At 34.0% G+C, this 13,359-nt stretch overlaps 4 protein-coding genes across 6 annotated transcripts; all 4 read left to right on the forward strand.

The window, feature by feature from the left end:
• Positions 1-692: 692 nt before the first annotated feature.
• Positions 693-2,257, forward strand: LOC124438620 (39S ribosomal protein L23, mitochondrial-like). Its single transcript, XM_046988795.1, has 4 exons — positions 693-854; positions 956-1,038; positions 1,596-1,678; positions 1,789-2,257. The coding sequence occupies exons 1-4, from the start codon at positions 724-726 to the stop codon at positions 1,894-1,896; spliced, it is 405 nt and encodes a 134-aa protein (XP_046844751.1). The 5' UTR covers positions 693-723; the 3' UTR covers positions 1,897-2,257.
• A 2,741-nt stretch (positions 2,258-4,998) lies between these two features.
• On the forward strand, positions 4,999-5,928 carry LOC124438684 (putative transferase CAF17 homolog, mitochondrial). Its single transcript, XM_046988879.1, has 2 exons — positions 4,999-5,682; positions 5,764-5,928. The coding sequence occupies exons 1-2, from the start codon at positions 5,086-5,088 to the stop codon at positions 5,800-5,802; spliced, it is 636 nt and encodes a 211-aa protein (XP_046844835.1). The 5' UTR covers positions 4,999-5,085; the 3' UTR covers positions 5,803-5,928.
• A 256-nt stretch (positions 5,929-6,184) lies between these two features.
• Positions 6,185-13,354, forward strand: LOC124439475 (actin-related protein 6-like). Of its 3 annotated transcripts, XM_046989703.1 has the most exons (17): positions 6,185-6,275; positions 6,346-6,463; positions 6,587-6,655; positions 6,741-6,803; positions 6,875-6,935; positions 7,063-7,201; positions 7,266-7,322; positions 7,387-7,426; positions 7,500-7,558; positions 7,987-8,065; positions 8,142-8,189; positions 8,259-8,322; positions 8,669-8,728; positions 8,804-8,879; positions 8,965-9,027; positions 9,099-9,223; positions 12,345-12,740. In XM_046989703.1, the coding sequence occupies exons 3-17, from the start codon at positions 6,650-6,652 to the stop codon at positions 12,353-12,355; spliced, it is 951 nt and encodes a 316-aa protein (XP_046845659.1). In that variant the 5' UTR covers positions 6,185-6,275; positions 6,346-6,463; positions 6,587-6,649; the 3' UTR covers positions 12,356-12,740. The 3 variants fall into 3 exon arrangements, with proteins under 3 accessions (XP_046845659.1, XP_046845658.1, XP_046845660.1); XM_046989702.1 differs by lacking the exon at positions 12,345-12,740 and having other exon boundaries at positions 9,099-9,599; XM_046989704.1 differs by lacking the exons at positions 6,185-6,275; positions 6,346-6,463; positions 6,587-6,655; ... (11 more) ...; positions 8,965-9,027; positions 9,099-9,223 and adding exons at positions 11,489-11,818; positions 13,126-13,354 and having other exon boundaries at positions 12,345-13,036.
• Positions 9,540-11,995, forward strand: LOC124439473. The gene has a single exon (XM_046989698.1). It carries the CDS (start codon positions 9,540-9,542, stop codon positions 11,064-11,066), a length of 1,527 nt encoding a protein of 508 aa, XP_046845654.1. The 3' UTR covers positions 11,067-11,995.
• Positions 13,355-13,359: the final 5 nt, after the last annotated feature.

Raw genomic sequence — 13,359 nt, forward strand, 5'->3', positions numbered from 1 at the left:
TCTCTCAAACAAGAAAAGCCTTCGTTCAAAAGGCGCACGCGATTTCTTTCGCGTTCGTTTCGTTTGGTTACTGTGGAAACTGGTTTTGCGAAAAGAACACTTTGATACTCTCTCTTGTCTCTATTGTGCACATTATAACTACCGTTTCTAAAACCCCAGCTTTCCATATGAAAATTTTCGTTAGTCTTACAACGTTATCTCTTAACAGCCTTTCTTATTTATGAGCAAAAATCGTTTCGGTGCTTATTGTTGAAAATGTTTACATAAAAAAGCGTGTGAATTTTGAATAAGATTAACAACTGTTTATTCGAAATGAATAAATTGTTTATCATGAGTAAAATATGGATATTTATACCATGACTTTCCGTCTTTGGGATTGTTATTTTTACATAACAGAGTAAAAAGAGCTGCTTTAATGTTCATTTAAAAATACAAAATATGGAAGGAACATACTGTAGCATAGAATATTTGAAATATGAAGTTCTGATTGATTGATTTCGTGATTGATTAAATTTTTAATTGACCATGAATTTGAAATTTGACACATTTCTTTTTAAAACAATTAGAAAAAGTAGGACTTTGTTTAAACTACATAACATATTGGATATTTACTTTATATGGTCCACATCATTTATTCCGTAATCCCAGACAAATCATTCGTACTTACACCAAGTTTGATGAAATAGCTTTGCAGATTGCTACTATAGCAGGCTTAGATTAAATATGGCGTACCTAAATGTTGTAAGAAATCCAAGACTACAGGCTCGAATATTTCTTCCGGAGTGGTTTATAAAATGCGTCCGACCTACGAAAAACATTCCAAATAATTCAGCTGTCTTCCATGTACCAATGGAGTAGGTTTTATACTTATGAGTTACAATGTATGTTATCGTGATGTCGTCTACGGTCTATGAATTTGATGTAGGAAGTGCTAACTTTTTATTTGTATTTTAAGGATGTCACGATTAGATGTGAAGAATTATCTACAAAGTATTTATAAAGTGAATGTGTCAAAAGTTAACATAAGAATACAAGCAGGTTCTTTAACTTGTTTTATTGAAACTAATGATTTTATTGAGCGATATTATGACATTATACGGATCATGATTTGGGGACTAAAAATACTATTATACTCGTTATTTTGTCAAACAAATTTTCTATATCGTTTATTATTCATACTTAAAATAACCCATTCTCTTACCGTGTATTCAGCTTTCGTGATTTGATAAGAACTCATGCATATTCCAGTGAAAACCTTGTGTAAAACTCAATGAAATAATCTAGATATTTTCAAGTTAGCTTAAACAGGTTCTTATTTGAATGGAGCTCATTGCGATGTAAGGCTAAACAAGTTCTGAAATAGATTCTTGTTTTCAAAAGAAAAGTGAGTCATTTTCAATGTAGGGTTTTGTTGTGCAATAGTTTACAATGCTTATTTCAAGAAATTCTCTCACCAATTTTTATGATATTTTAAATGGCATGATGAGTCGTAATAACAGCTAACCAATTTTGCACTTTCATACATTGTATATTAAAGAAATATGTGCATTTTCCAAATTTGCTTTATTTGTTTAGCATTTTTTTCTATTTTTAAGGGAAAACTGAACGTGTGCTGATGAAAGATGGGGATGTTAAACTTAAACGATATCCAGATATTAAGCTGGCTTATGTGACTATGGTAAAACCCTTCAAAATCTCCCATTTGAATTTAATTTGACATCAATTACATATATTTTTATAAAGTAAATGATACATGTGTTAAAAACAATATTTTTTACCACCTTGTAGATTAATACAGAGTTTGAGTTCCCAGAACTGTTTGTCAAAGCAGAGAAAAAATCTTCCATAAAAGATTTACCAGCTGATGTAAAACCAGAAGAATTTCGTTGGATCTAGACTTCAGTTACACTTGCATGAACACTGATGCTAGTTTTGAACAGCAGTGGCATAGCCAGCTCAATAATTGAGAGGGGGGGGGGAATACTCATATATCATGTTCTGCCATATTCTTCTCAAAATGATTGTTTTCTGCAGATTATAACATGCATTTGCATCAGTATTGCCCCCTCTAATTATGACTGTTTACTATGGGAATGGTGAACAGCATTTACCATAACTTTATTATAATGTTGTAATATTACTGTTTTTAATCAGCAAGGGGAGCAGAAGATTGATAATTAGGGGACTCTTGCATCATTCATTGTTGATATGAAAGTAATATATTATTTTCAGCCATTAAAAATTTGTACCTTCTCAACTTGTGATTAGTTTCTTCGAAAGCGGAAACAAGTTTTTTGAAATGTTTTAATTTGAAACAGACGCATAATAAAACGTATAATACATTTTTACTCAACTTGGATAACTCTTCAGTCTTCACGTATTTCAACCAATCAGACTTCAAAAAAAACATTATCCAATAACAATGCCTGAAAGTTAAAGCTCATGAAAATCAGCCAATGGAACTAGTCCACCACTTAATAAATGTCAATCACTTTTCACACACAGCCAAACCAAAACTGCCAGTGTCAGATGCCTCAAGACTCGCAAGAGAGAGCTAGGTTTGTGAAATTTTTATTATTTAAAAAGGACTTCAAATGTCGACAAATTCGATTACAAAAGCCATGTTTCATGTATAGTTACATATTGTTTTACTTGTAAATCATTTGGTCGGTTAGTTTTATGCAATTTGGCGTTTTAAATGTGCGTATCTTCGGTGTACTGTTAAGCTCAGAGACCTTGTTGTAAAAACGGTTAGTTTGCCATGTGTTAATGCCTTTCTTTCAATTTTACTTTAGTCTGTTGCATGTTGCTTGTACCTCGAATTTTTCGAAGCAAAGTTTTATTGAATATCTTTATTTTTAACATGTATTTGTGAATCGAAATGTTTTAGCGACTAACTTGCGCGACCGACATCTTTCTCCTTTCAACGCAAAAATATGAACAAAATGAGAGATAAGCAGGATATTTCTTATCTTTTGGGAATGTTTTTCTCGGTAAAAACTATACTTTTGTGCCAAAATTTTGAGAATGTTTGAAAAGATAAAATGGTGGTTCATGTTGGACGTTGGACTTTCAAATTGGCGCCAATTTTGTTCCGCGTGAAAACCACGTGAAAATTAAAAAAACACTGGGCACAAATTAAGCAAAACTGACTAGCTCACGTATGAAACATCGATTTTTGACTGAAAACGATGTCTGCCAGGAGCTCTACAGTTGAATAAGTTCAGATCATACTAATTTCTGTGTGAAAGATTTTTTGCTAATAAACGTGTTTAAATTTTACAGGAAAATCAACTATTCTCTTGAAATCTCACATTGAGCTATCATGAAGAGTGCAAAAACCAAAGATGTGTCATAAATCGAAATTTGAAAGAAACACTTAAAGACTAAGGTAGGAAACTCAAAATGATAAGTCTTTGAAACTTTCATCGAATCTGCCCAATTTGTTTCAAAAGAATCAGAGCTGCTTTATTTCATTTTTGTTTTTGCTTCAAACAATGCAAGTGCTTTTGAAATTTTCATCAACATCCTGCATTGTGAAATAGATCAAAACAAAGAATCTCACAACGTTTAATTTGAATTGATAGGATATTCAAATGAAAGATACGATCAAAATGAGAGTATTTTTATAGATTTACTTGTAGTGCACACATTCAAAAATGTTCTTTTATAATTCAAAAATTTGCATGACCAAATTTCTTAGGAGATTGTTCGTCTTATACTAACATAGTCTTCCTGTTTTGTTGCAAGTGCACGAGTTCTTTTTAAAAATAAAGTAATGCTTGGTTTAGTAAGGATTGTATTTTTATTGGGTTGGATTCCCGATCCACTCAAGGCAAGAAGAGAAGAGGTACTTCGATTTGCTGTACGCGTTCAACACTTCATTGCTCAGTATTTTTCTTTAGTTGAAGTTAAAAAACCCTGCAATATTACAATGGCGGTAGTTTCCCTATGGCGAACAGTTTTGATGACTTTTGCTTAACCTGTTACATTAGTGTACCAACAAACTCTTCAAATCAGCTATATAGAAAAAAATAGTTCACATTAATTAAATTGTCAATTTAAATACATTTCGAAAATTCAAAAGAAACTAATTTTTGCTCGATGCGATATTTACATAAGAAGCGTTTCTTGATTGATCACCAGTCAAAGCCCACAGTTTTATTGGTGAAAGTTCTTCCTTATAAAAACCATTTGGTTCAAGTACAACTGACAACGTACTAAGGGAATTAATAATTTACTGTACTTCAACATGGAGAGAAATTAAAGCTACAAAATGGATAATGAATCATAAGTTTCGCGTTTGTTGCAATAAGCGACGATTTAACATAGAGATTTTAGAGGAAAACAAGTCAAATATACGGTTCTGATCCTAATTAACAACCTACTGTTATATCACCATGATGGTGTGGTGGGGGCGCTTTTTCGGTCGTTCGGTCTTTCGGTTATTTGCTTTTTAGGTGGTTTGGTTTTTCAGTTGTTTGGTCTTTCGATTTTTAGGTGTCTTTTGGTAGTTTGATTTTCAGTGGTTTGGTCTTTCGGTCTTTTGGTGTTTTTAGGTAGTTTGGTTTTTCAGTGGTTTGGTTTTTTGGTGGTTCGCAAGAAAATGCTTTTTTTCAGTTATGAATAGACAAAGTTAAAATCAGTAAAATTCAAGCACCTTCCTTTAAATTTAAAGTTATGCAATATATGGTGGTATGATTTATGAGATTACATTCATCTGTTTAAGAAAAGCTGGTTTCAAATTCAACTATCCTTATGAAATCCTACTTGAACGAGCTGTTCCAAAAACAACAAATTGAAATCTTTGATTCGTCCTCAAAACTGCAATGAAGCAGATGCTAAGTCCTCATTTTCTAAACAATGTGAGTTGAAACTTCAAACTTTTTTCGTTTTCTTCGATAAATTCTTCTTCCACTCAAAGAGATTAATATTACACACCTCGGCGTTTATTAGATCAATTTTGGAATTAAATATATTCAATATCTTATAAAGATGGCTTTCTCTGGGTCGTGGTATATCTTTTCAAATCAATTTTGGAAGCATATCAGACATTTTAAACGAAACATTTCATGTAGTAAAGCGATGAATGAAATGGCAATTGCGATGTTAACAAATCGTGGTCATATTCACGTTAAGGGAAACGATTCAGTGAAATTTTTACAAGGTCTGTTGACAAATGACGTTGCATTATTTCATTCCGACAATCAAATGAATGCGATGTACTCAATGATGTTAAATAGTAAAGGTCGTGTATTGTATGATTTATTGCTCTATAAATACGACAATGGCTTCTTGATGGAGAGTGATGCTATGGCTGTTGCCAGTATTTTAAAGACCTTTCAGCTTTACAAATTGAGATCCCATGTAACTTTTAAGGACGTTAGTAAACATTTTGATACATACGCAGTACTCAAAGAAAACGCAACTTATGGATCTATTAGGACAGGTAAAGAGAAACATGGTATTTTTGTTGTGGATCCTAGAGTTGCATTACTCGGATCTCGCTTGCTGTTGCCAAGAGGTGATGATGTTACAGATTACTTTTATGATGTTGTCAAGATCAATAATCAAGAGGTGTATGATGAACATAGAGTGAAATTGGGGGTATGTGAAGGGATAAAGGATATCAAACCACATCATGCTTTACCTTTGGAGTATAATGTTACAGAGATGCATGGGGTAAGCTGTGTTAGGAGCTTGTTGTAGGGTTTATTTATTACGAACAGTAATCAATCAACATTTTTATTTCATTTTTATGCAGTGTCATTTCACAAGGATGTTATATTGGTCAGGAACTGACTGCAAGAACCTATCATACTGGAATGATAAGAAAAGACTTCTCCCTTTTCAAATGGAGAATGCTTTACTTACAGAAAATATGCTACCTAATGAAAATGTTACTTTAACTTCGATGAATGGAAAGCAAGCAGGAAAAGTTATTAGTACCTATGATAAATACGGTTTTGGTTTAATGCGAGTTGATGTTGTGAAGTCACACCCAAAGTTTTATTATCTTTGAACGATGGAAGAAAACTCGAAGTGTATGTCAACTGGCCTGTTTGGTTGCGGGAAAAATGAATTAGTTTTGAATTAAAATAAAATAAAATTTATAATTAGTCATTTATACACTTTGTTGTTGTGTCATGAAGTATTTCATGATTATTCAATATGGCGACTGAAAACCTTCAAGAAGAACTAGTTCATGGAACAGTGATTGTTGACAACGGCGCTTCTACTATAAAAATTGGTTCAAGTGATGCTGATATACCTAGGTAAGCTTTGCGATGTTTGGGGGTCTTGTAAATAGTTATTCTTACTTTGATTTCTGTTTTGACGTGAAAGAATATTCCCGAATGGAGTGTTCAAAGTCAAAAGTGAGCGACGCAAAGTTTTTGTGGCGGATGAAATTGACGAATGCAAAGATTATTCTGGTCTATATTATCTCTTACCTTTTCAAAAGGTATGTATACGTATAAAGATTCTTTGATGTTTTATTAAGATTTTCAGTGGCATGTCTAATTTAATTATTTTTAAGATTTATGGCTTTAAAACTGTGATGGATGATTTTGTATTGATATTTCAGGGCTTGCTTCTTAACTGGACAGTGGAAAAACAAGTGTGGGATTACGTTTTTGGCAAAGATGCCATGAAGGTGCGAGATTTTAAAGAAAATTTTTTGTTATCAGACTTTATAGCACTTATCTTGATGCATGATGTATCATTGATCTTGGTGCTAGGTGGAGTCCTCTGAATCTGACATTCTTGTTACTGAGCCATGTTTTAATTTTGCATCAATCTCGGTAAGTAGTCAATTATAGATTTTACATTGTTAGAACTGTTATAATTGTTGCTTTGGACTTTTTACTCTTAGGATGCTATGGATGAAATTCTGTTTGAAGAATACGATTTTCGATCTCTTTGTCGGATTTCAGGCATGTCGATTTATACAATTCAACAAATAAATCAGTTTCAAGTGATTGCTAGTCCTGTATTAGCATTTCTTAAACATTGATGTGGAGTGCATATTCAATTTTTCATTTGATGATTTTATCATTTAAGCTGCTGAGCTAAGTTCATACAAGTTTGTAAATGAGGATCCTGATGCTCGTTTGGTCTGTCTTGTTGTTGATTGTGGTTACTCATTTACACATATTGTACCCGTTTATCAAGGAAAGATCCTTAAGGAAGGTGTGCGAAGGTATTTTATGTTAGTTTGGCAGACTTGATGAAAAACATTTACCTTTGACTTGAGACTATTTTAGAATGAATATTGGTGGGAAAATGTTGACAAATCATTTGAAGGAAATTATATCGTATAGGTAGTAAAACATCACATGCCAATCCTTATCTTTGTTAAAGAATAATAAACTTTAACATATTTAGACAACTTCATGTGATGGATGAGACATATGTTGTTAACCAGGTTGGCATAAACAACATCATTTTCTGTTGTTATAAGTCTTTTATTATTTTCAATTGTTATATTTTGATTTAAGGTCAAGGAAGATGTTTGTTATGTGTCACAAGATTTTTATAGCGATATTGAAATGGCAAGGTATTATTAGCTTTGATAAAACTACAATGGTCACAAGTCTAAAGGATATCATACACGGCACAAATTAACTTGCAATGCTGACTTTTATCTGCTACATTTTATTTGTAAGTTGAGGAGTTTATTTGGCAAATGTAAATTGTTGGATGGCAGTCAAATAGCTATTCTTAGACAACTTCCACTGTGGATTGTCAATGTTGATCAAAAATTTAGGATTAAATTGCAAATATAAAACTTGATTCTATCCATGAAAATGTTCCATGTAGCTTGTCTTGCAAAGATTTGAACCATTAAACAAAGCTCATGTTTCCTGTCTCATTGGGTTGTGCTATTTTCTTTGCTATCACACTTGATTAAAATACACAAAAAAATTGCCCTCTGCAACAATGTCTTAAACAATTCTCAAAATTATATTATTTGTTTCATTAAAGGAGAAAAGGAAAAGAAAACAAAATCATTCGAGATTACGTTCTTCCAGATTATACCAATATAAAACGTGGTTATATTAAAGTAAGAATTTTATAAAAAAACATGGTGTACTATCCTATCTATCTACCTATACATACTTCTGGATCTTTTGCTTTAGCCTGTTGAAGAAATGTGGGATAAATCAAAAACGAACGAAAACGAGCAAGTGAGAAAAATTATAGCTACATTTTTAACCTTCACTTCTTTTCATATTGTTTATTTTTGTATTTTGTAGATGATTAGAATAAACATTGAACGTTTCTCTGTCCCTGAACTTCTGTTTCATCCCTCAGATATTGGTGTGTTTGCAATCATTGTTTGATGCTGGGAAATTACCTTATTTTTAGTATTTTGCCCTGTTTTTTGTTGCTTTTACTTCATTCCGTTGGACGAGTGGTGTTTATCCACGTTAAAAATTTGTTCCCCAATGCTTCGTTGTCAGTTTCTCTATGCATTGTAGCACATATGCATAGCCTGGGTGGTGTTAGTGTGTCTTGTGCTTTGAGTAAAGTTTGCATAAATCAATCCGACGTTAACGTCTTTACAGGTTTTTTGCTGTTACCTTTCAACTGGCAATTTTCAACCGCATTTTTTGAACATAGTGATAAGTTTTTTCCAAACACATTTTATTATTTCTAACATTAGGTGTTCAGGAAATGGGACTTGGTGAAGCCATAGTTAATTCAATTGAGGCAACTCCTCCTGGTAAGATTATCTAAGGGTGTCACAGGGTCCAGCTGGGTTTTTTTTTCAACTATCGCTGTTTTATTTCCATTTTAGAAATGCAGCCTCATTTTTACATCAATATTCTCCTCACTGGTGGATGCTCTCTTTTTCCTGGGTTTAAATCGAGATTGTACGCTATATTTTATCTCGTAAATTTCTAGTCACAGGCAATCTGTAGTTTTTATCTGCTACTTTTTCAATTGTGGTGTGTTTAGATGTGCTGAAATACGAGCACTAGCTCCAGTTGAGTTCGATGTTGTGGTGCACTTAACATCTGAGTAAGTTACTTTGCTATCGGCTACATGAAAATTTGCGTGCTCAAAGTTTTTTAAACTGTTCTTTTATATAGTCCAATAACATATGCGTGGCAAGGAGGAAAGATCTTGTCTCATACGGAGAGTTTCTCTGACATGTTGGTAACAAAAACTGAATACCAAGAGCACGGAAAGAATTTTTGCAGGAACAAATTTGGCGGTAAGGAAACTTGATTATTTTGATTTTCTCTGGCGCGTTAGCAAGTAAAATGAAGAGGAAAGTTTATCAAACAATACTAATCACACCCGAAACAACTACGTGTCTGCTTTGCGCGTTATTAAAACGGCAACCTCTTTTGTCTGGAGAGGAGAACAAACAATCTCTTTGTTAATGTGAAAGTTTGATATTGTACATGTTTGCTTTTTCTTTTACGAAATAAAACCACGAGGATGACGTGCGTTATGTGAAAGAACACGTCGTTAACAGATCGTCGATGTAAAAAAAAACAATGAATAATGTTTCATCGTGATTGTACATGTTAACGTCTCTTGTGGTGTTATGTTTCATTAAAATTGAGGCGACGGCGTTGTTGATACAAGTTGAGGAAATGTCACGCGTAAACATGAAAAGTATTTCTTTAAAGGATGTATTGTCCCACACGGCTTTTGTCACATCATTCTTTAACTCTGGTATCATTGCGAAGAATAGTTTCACAAGATTTTTGGAAAAAGTCTTATTTCTGATCTTATTTTGTGGTCTTAGTTTCATAGCAATTTTAGCAGTGTTCGCAAGAAAAGGTATTGACACTTGGATTCAATTTTCTCTTTACATTATCCCTTTACTTGCTATGATTTGTGGACATATAATATTCAAATCAAAGTCATTTAAAGAAATTCTAAAAAGACGTCTTACACGAAATGATTCAAGTAACAGCTGGGCTGATAAAACCAATGTTCACTTAATAAAGCATTATCTCAAGACGAGCTCGATACGAACATGTCTTTATCCTATTAGTTTAGTCCTCTACCAATGGATTGTGTACATAATTTTCTTTAAGCATCATGGAAGCAGTAATTTCTCTGGACCACACAATATTTCTTTGGCTGGACACTTGAAACTTGCTATTGAAGAAAAAACGTGGCTTCCTCTGTATTATGCATTCTGGACATTAGCCATGTATATCACTGGTTTTGTAGCATGTTCGTTCTTGCTTGTTGTTCGAATACATATGATCGATGTGAAATACTTCCTGTGTAGAATGGGTGATGGTCCAGTTATTCAGAAATTTATTGACTGGCGCTTTACACCCGAACGCAAAATCCCTCAAATTGAAAGTCAAGAAGTGATTAAAGATGGAGTGTCATTAACTCCAGTTGGACTTTTTGTAAAAGTGATCTCGTTTTTCACCGGGTTTTTGACCCTTGGGCTTGTTGAACTTGACTCAAGTCACTTGGAAGCCAATCAAATTTTAACGAGCAGGTTGCTTCACTATGAGGAAAACGAAAATGGTGAATTTCACGATAGTGGTTATTATTACACTGGCTCATTAATAGTAGCGACAGAAGGTAGTCACGAGGTTTCTTCGGGAGCTGACATTCCCAGAGAAGCAAGTCGAGAAATAAGTGAACTTGTTGGTAGTTTAGAATTGAACAGCTCAAAATTCAAACCATTTCTTGTTGTACTTACATTTTTTTCTGTGACCAGTCTGGTGACGCATGTTGTTGCAATGTTGGTGTTGAAAAGTCATCAATTTACGGTTGTTCATTGGTGGACTCTCGTACGTAGTCTCTTTTGGTTCCTCCTTGCCCTTCGTTTGCTGTGGACAGTTGCAATGATAACAAATACTCTTTCACTTATCATCCCCCATATTCATTATTTGAGAAGTGTGGGTCGGTTGCGGGGTAACAAGCAGGATTGGGACGAGTTCTTTGATCTAATCGACACTTTTCATTTGGGTTCAAAAACATATGGGTTTCCTTTAACTCTTAATCAAGTTGCAAGTATCGTGGCAGTTGTGAATTTCTCATTTTTAATTGTACTGTCTTTGCTGACAAAAAAATGAATTATAAATTCACGATTAGTTGTTACAGCAACTAATAAAGCAAGTTTTTTCAGCCATCCAAAGACCTTATTTGCAACCTTAATCCTTGCTCTAACCTACTAAAAATAACCGAAGGTTCAGCCGGTGAATTCTTTAGAAATCAGTTTCATTCAAGGACTGCGCCGCGATATTGAACATAGAGGGAGCTACGTCTTTTACTTTGCCTTAAGTTGAGCTAAAATATATAAATGTTTGCAAAAACATTATCTTGGGGAGGCTTTAAGTGGGCTGGCTCAAGCCCCCCAGCCCCTTTGGCGCCGTGCGTGCTATTACAGTTTAGCGAGAAGATGCAACCGACAAACTAAAAAGGAGCAGCAAAGAAGAGTTTACGAAAGCGCCTGGGGACAAAGCTTCACTTCGTGTTTACCTTGTTTCACTACGTAGCTCACTAGAACACACCAATGACACTCCTTTTATTTCTGAGCATTCCTCGTCTCATTGGTTGAAATAAAATAGTACTTAACTATTTATATTACTACGTGTCCGGAAGTGTTTATCACTTGTGTTGCTGAGTATAAACTTATTACGAAATATCGAAGTTCTTTGATAAAAGTATGGTTGGCCAAACCAGCCAACCTGAAAGAATGGCTCCTGTGGAGGGTTATAAACGCTTCGAGACGACAACTGGTGTTAAATTCGTGAGTGCAGGCTTAGCAGCGTCATTTGCTGAAATTGTAACAATGCCAATTGATACTTCCAAAGTTCGATTGCAGGTATTCTATGTGGGAATTTGTAGATAAAAAATTGCGACAAAGTTTAAGCTCTTATTGCTATAGATTTACGACTTTCATTTAAACAAAATATTTATACATGGCATCAGGTTAGTTGGATGTTTCTTATAATAAATTATGGAATTTTTTAATTGTAATTTCATTGAAAAGTACGATTAATTGCAGGCGTTAACGACAATTCATGTGACCGAAATCTGTTAAAGTTTATCAAGGCAGGGGTGCCAGAAGACGAATTTTGATAAAAAAAAAGTGAATTATGTATTTGCATATTGAATTTAAAATATATCATTTTGCCTTTACACAAACAGAATACACATAAATGGGTGTAGCCTTGTCTGATAGTGACGTGGCCATTGACTGGCTGCGGTGTGTACCCCCCCGGCAAAAATCTTGCTCTCCTCTAAAATACTATGTTTTACATACATTACATTATTGTATTGCCCCCCCTTTAAAGAATATTCTGGCTCTCCCTTTGCTGATAGACTTCTCAAAATTTCTTTGTTTTTAGATTCAAGGTGAAAGTGTAGTGACAAATAATGGCGCAACCCAAATAAAAAAGTACAGAGGATTGTTCAGCACACTACTCACTGTTGCTCGAGAGGAGGGTGTACGAAGTCTATATAGTGGTCTGGTGCCTGCAATTCATCGCCAACTGGCATTTGCCAGCATAAGAATAGGTTTATATGACAAAGTAAAACAGTTCTATGGTGATGATGGTACTGGAAATAGCACAAAAATTTTGACAAAAATTTGTGCAAGCATAACAACAGGAACATTAGCTGTGTCTTTGTTTCAATGTACTGATGTTGTTAAAATTCGTATGCAAGCCAGTGGTGTACTAAATCCTCGGTATTCGGGAGCATTGAATGCATATTATACAATATTTATGGATGAAGGAGTTAAAGGCTTGTGGAAAGGATCTTTTGCAAATATAGCTCGTTTAAGTTTAGTAAATGTGTCCGAAGTTGTTGTGTATGATGTCATCAAAAGCTTTTTCTTGGTAAAGCAAATTCTTCATGACAATATACCCTTGCATTTGATCTCTGCTTTTGGAGCAGGTTTTGCAGCTACTGTGATTGCATCTCCTGTTGATGTGGTGAAAACGCGCTTCATGAATTCTCCCCCTGGACTTTACAAAAGTGCCTTTCATTGTGCTATAGCAACGCTCAAACATAATGGAATAACAGCCTTTTATAAAGGGTAATTGCTGACTTATTAATTCCTGCTCCATTTCTTTAGCTCTTTCATTACTTATATATCTCTAACATTGTTTGATTCCTTCTATTTAGATTCACTCCAAATTTCATACGTCTTGGTTCGTGGAATATTGTAATGTTTCTCACATTTGAACAACTTAAGCGAGCTATCTCTTCCTTTCAAAGTTAAATAAATCATTGCACATGAGATTGTTTACTTAATTCCATTTTCCAATTTTCTGTAAAGTCTTAATTCAAATATGGACAATCTAATTGTTCCAATTTAGATATTAAAACTTTAAGCAAAATTTTAGAGAAAAAACGATT

Source organism: Xenia sp. Carnegie-2017, unplaced genomic scaffold (genome assembly GCF_021976095.1).
Source record: "Xenia sp. Carnegie-2017 unplaced genomic scaffold, XeniaSp_v1 HiC_scaffold_19, whole genome shotgun sequence".
Taxonomy (NCBI): Eukaryota; Metazoa; Cnidaria; class Anthozoa; order Malacalcyonacea; family Xeniidae; genus Xenia; species Xenia sp. Carnegie-2017.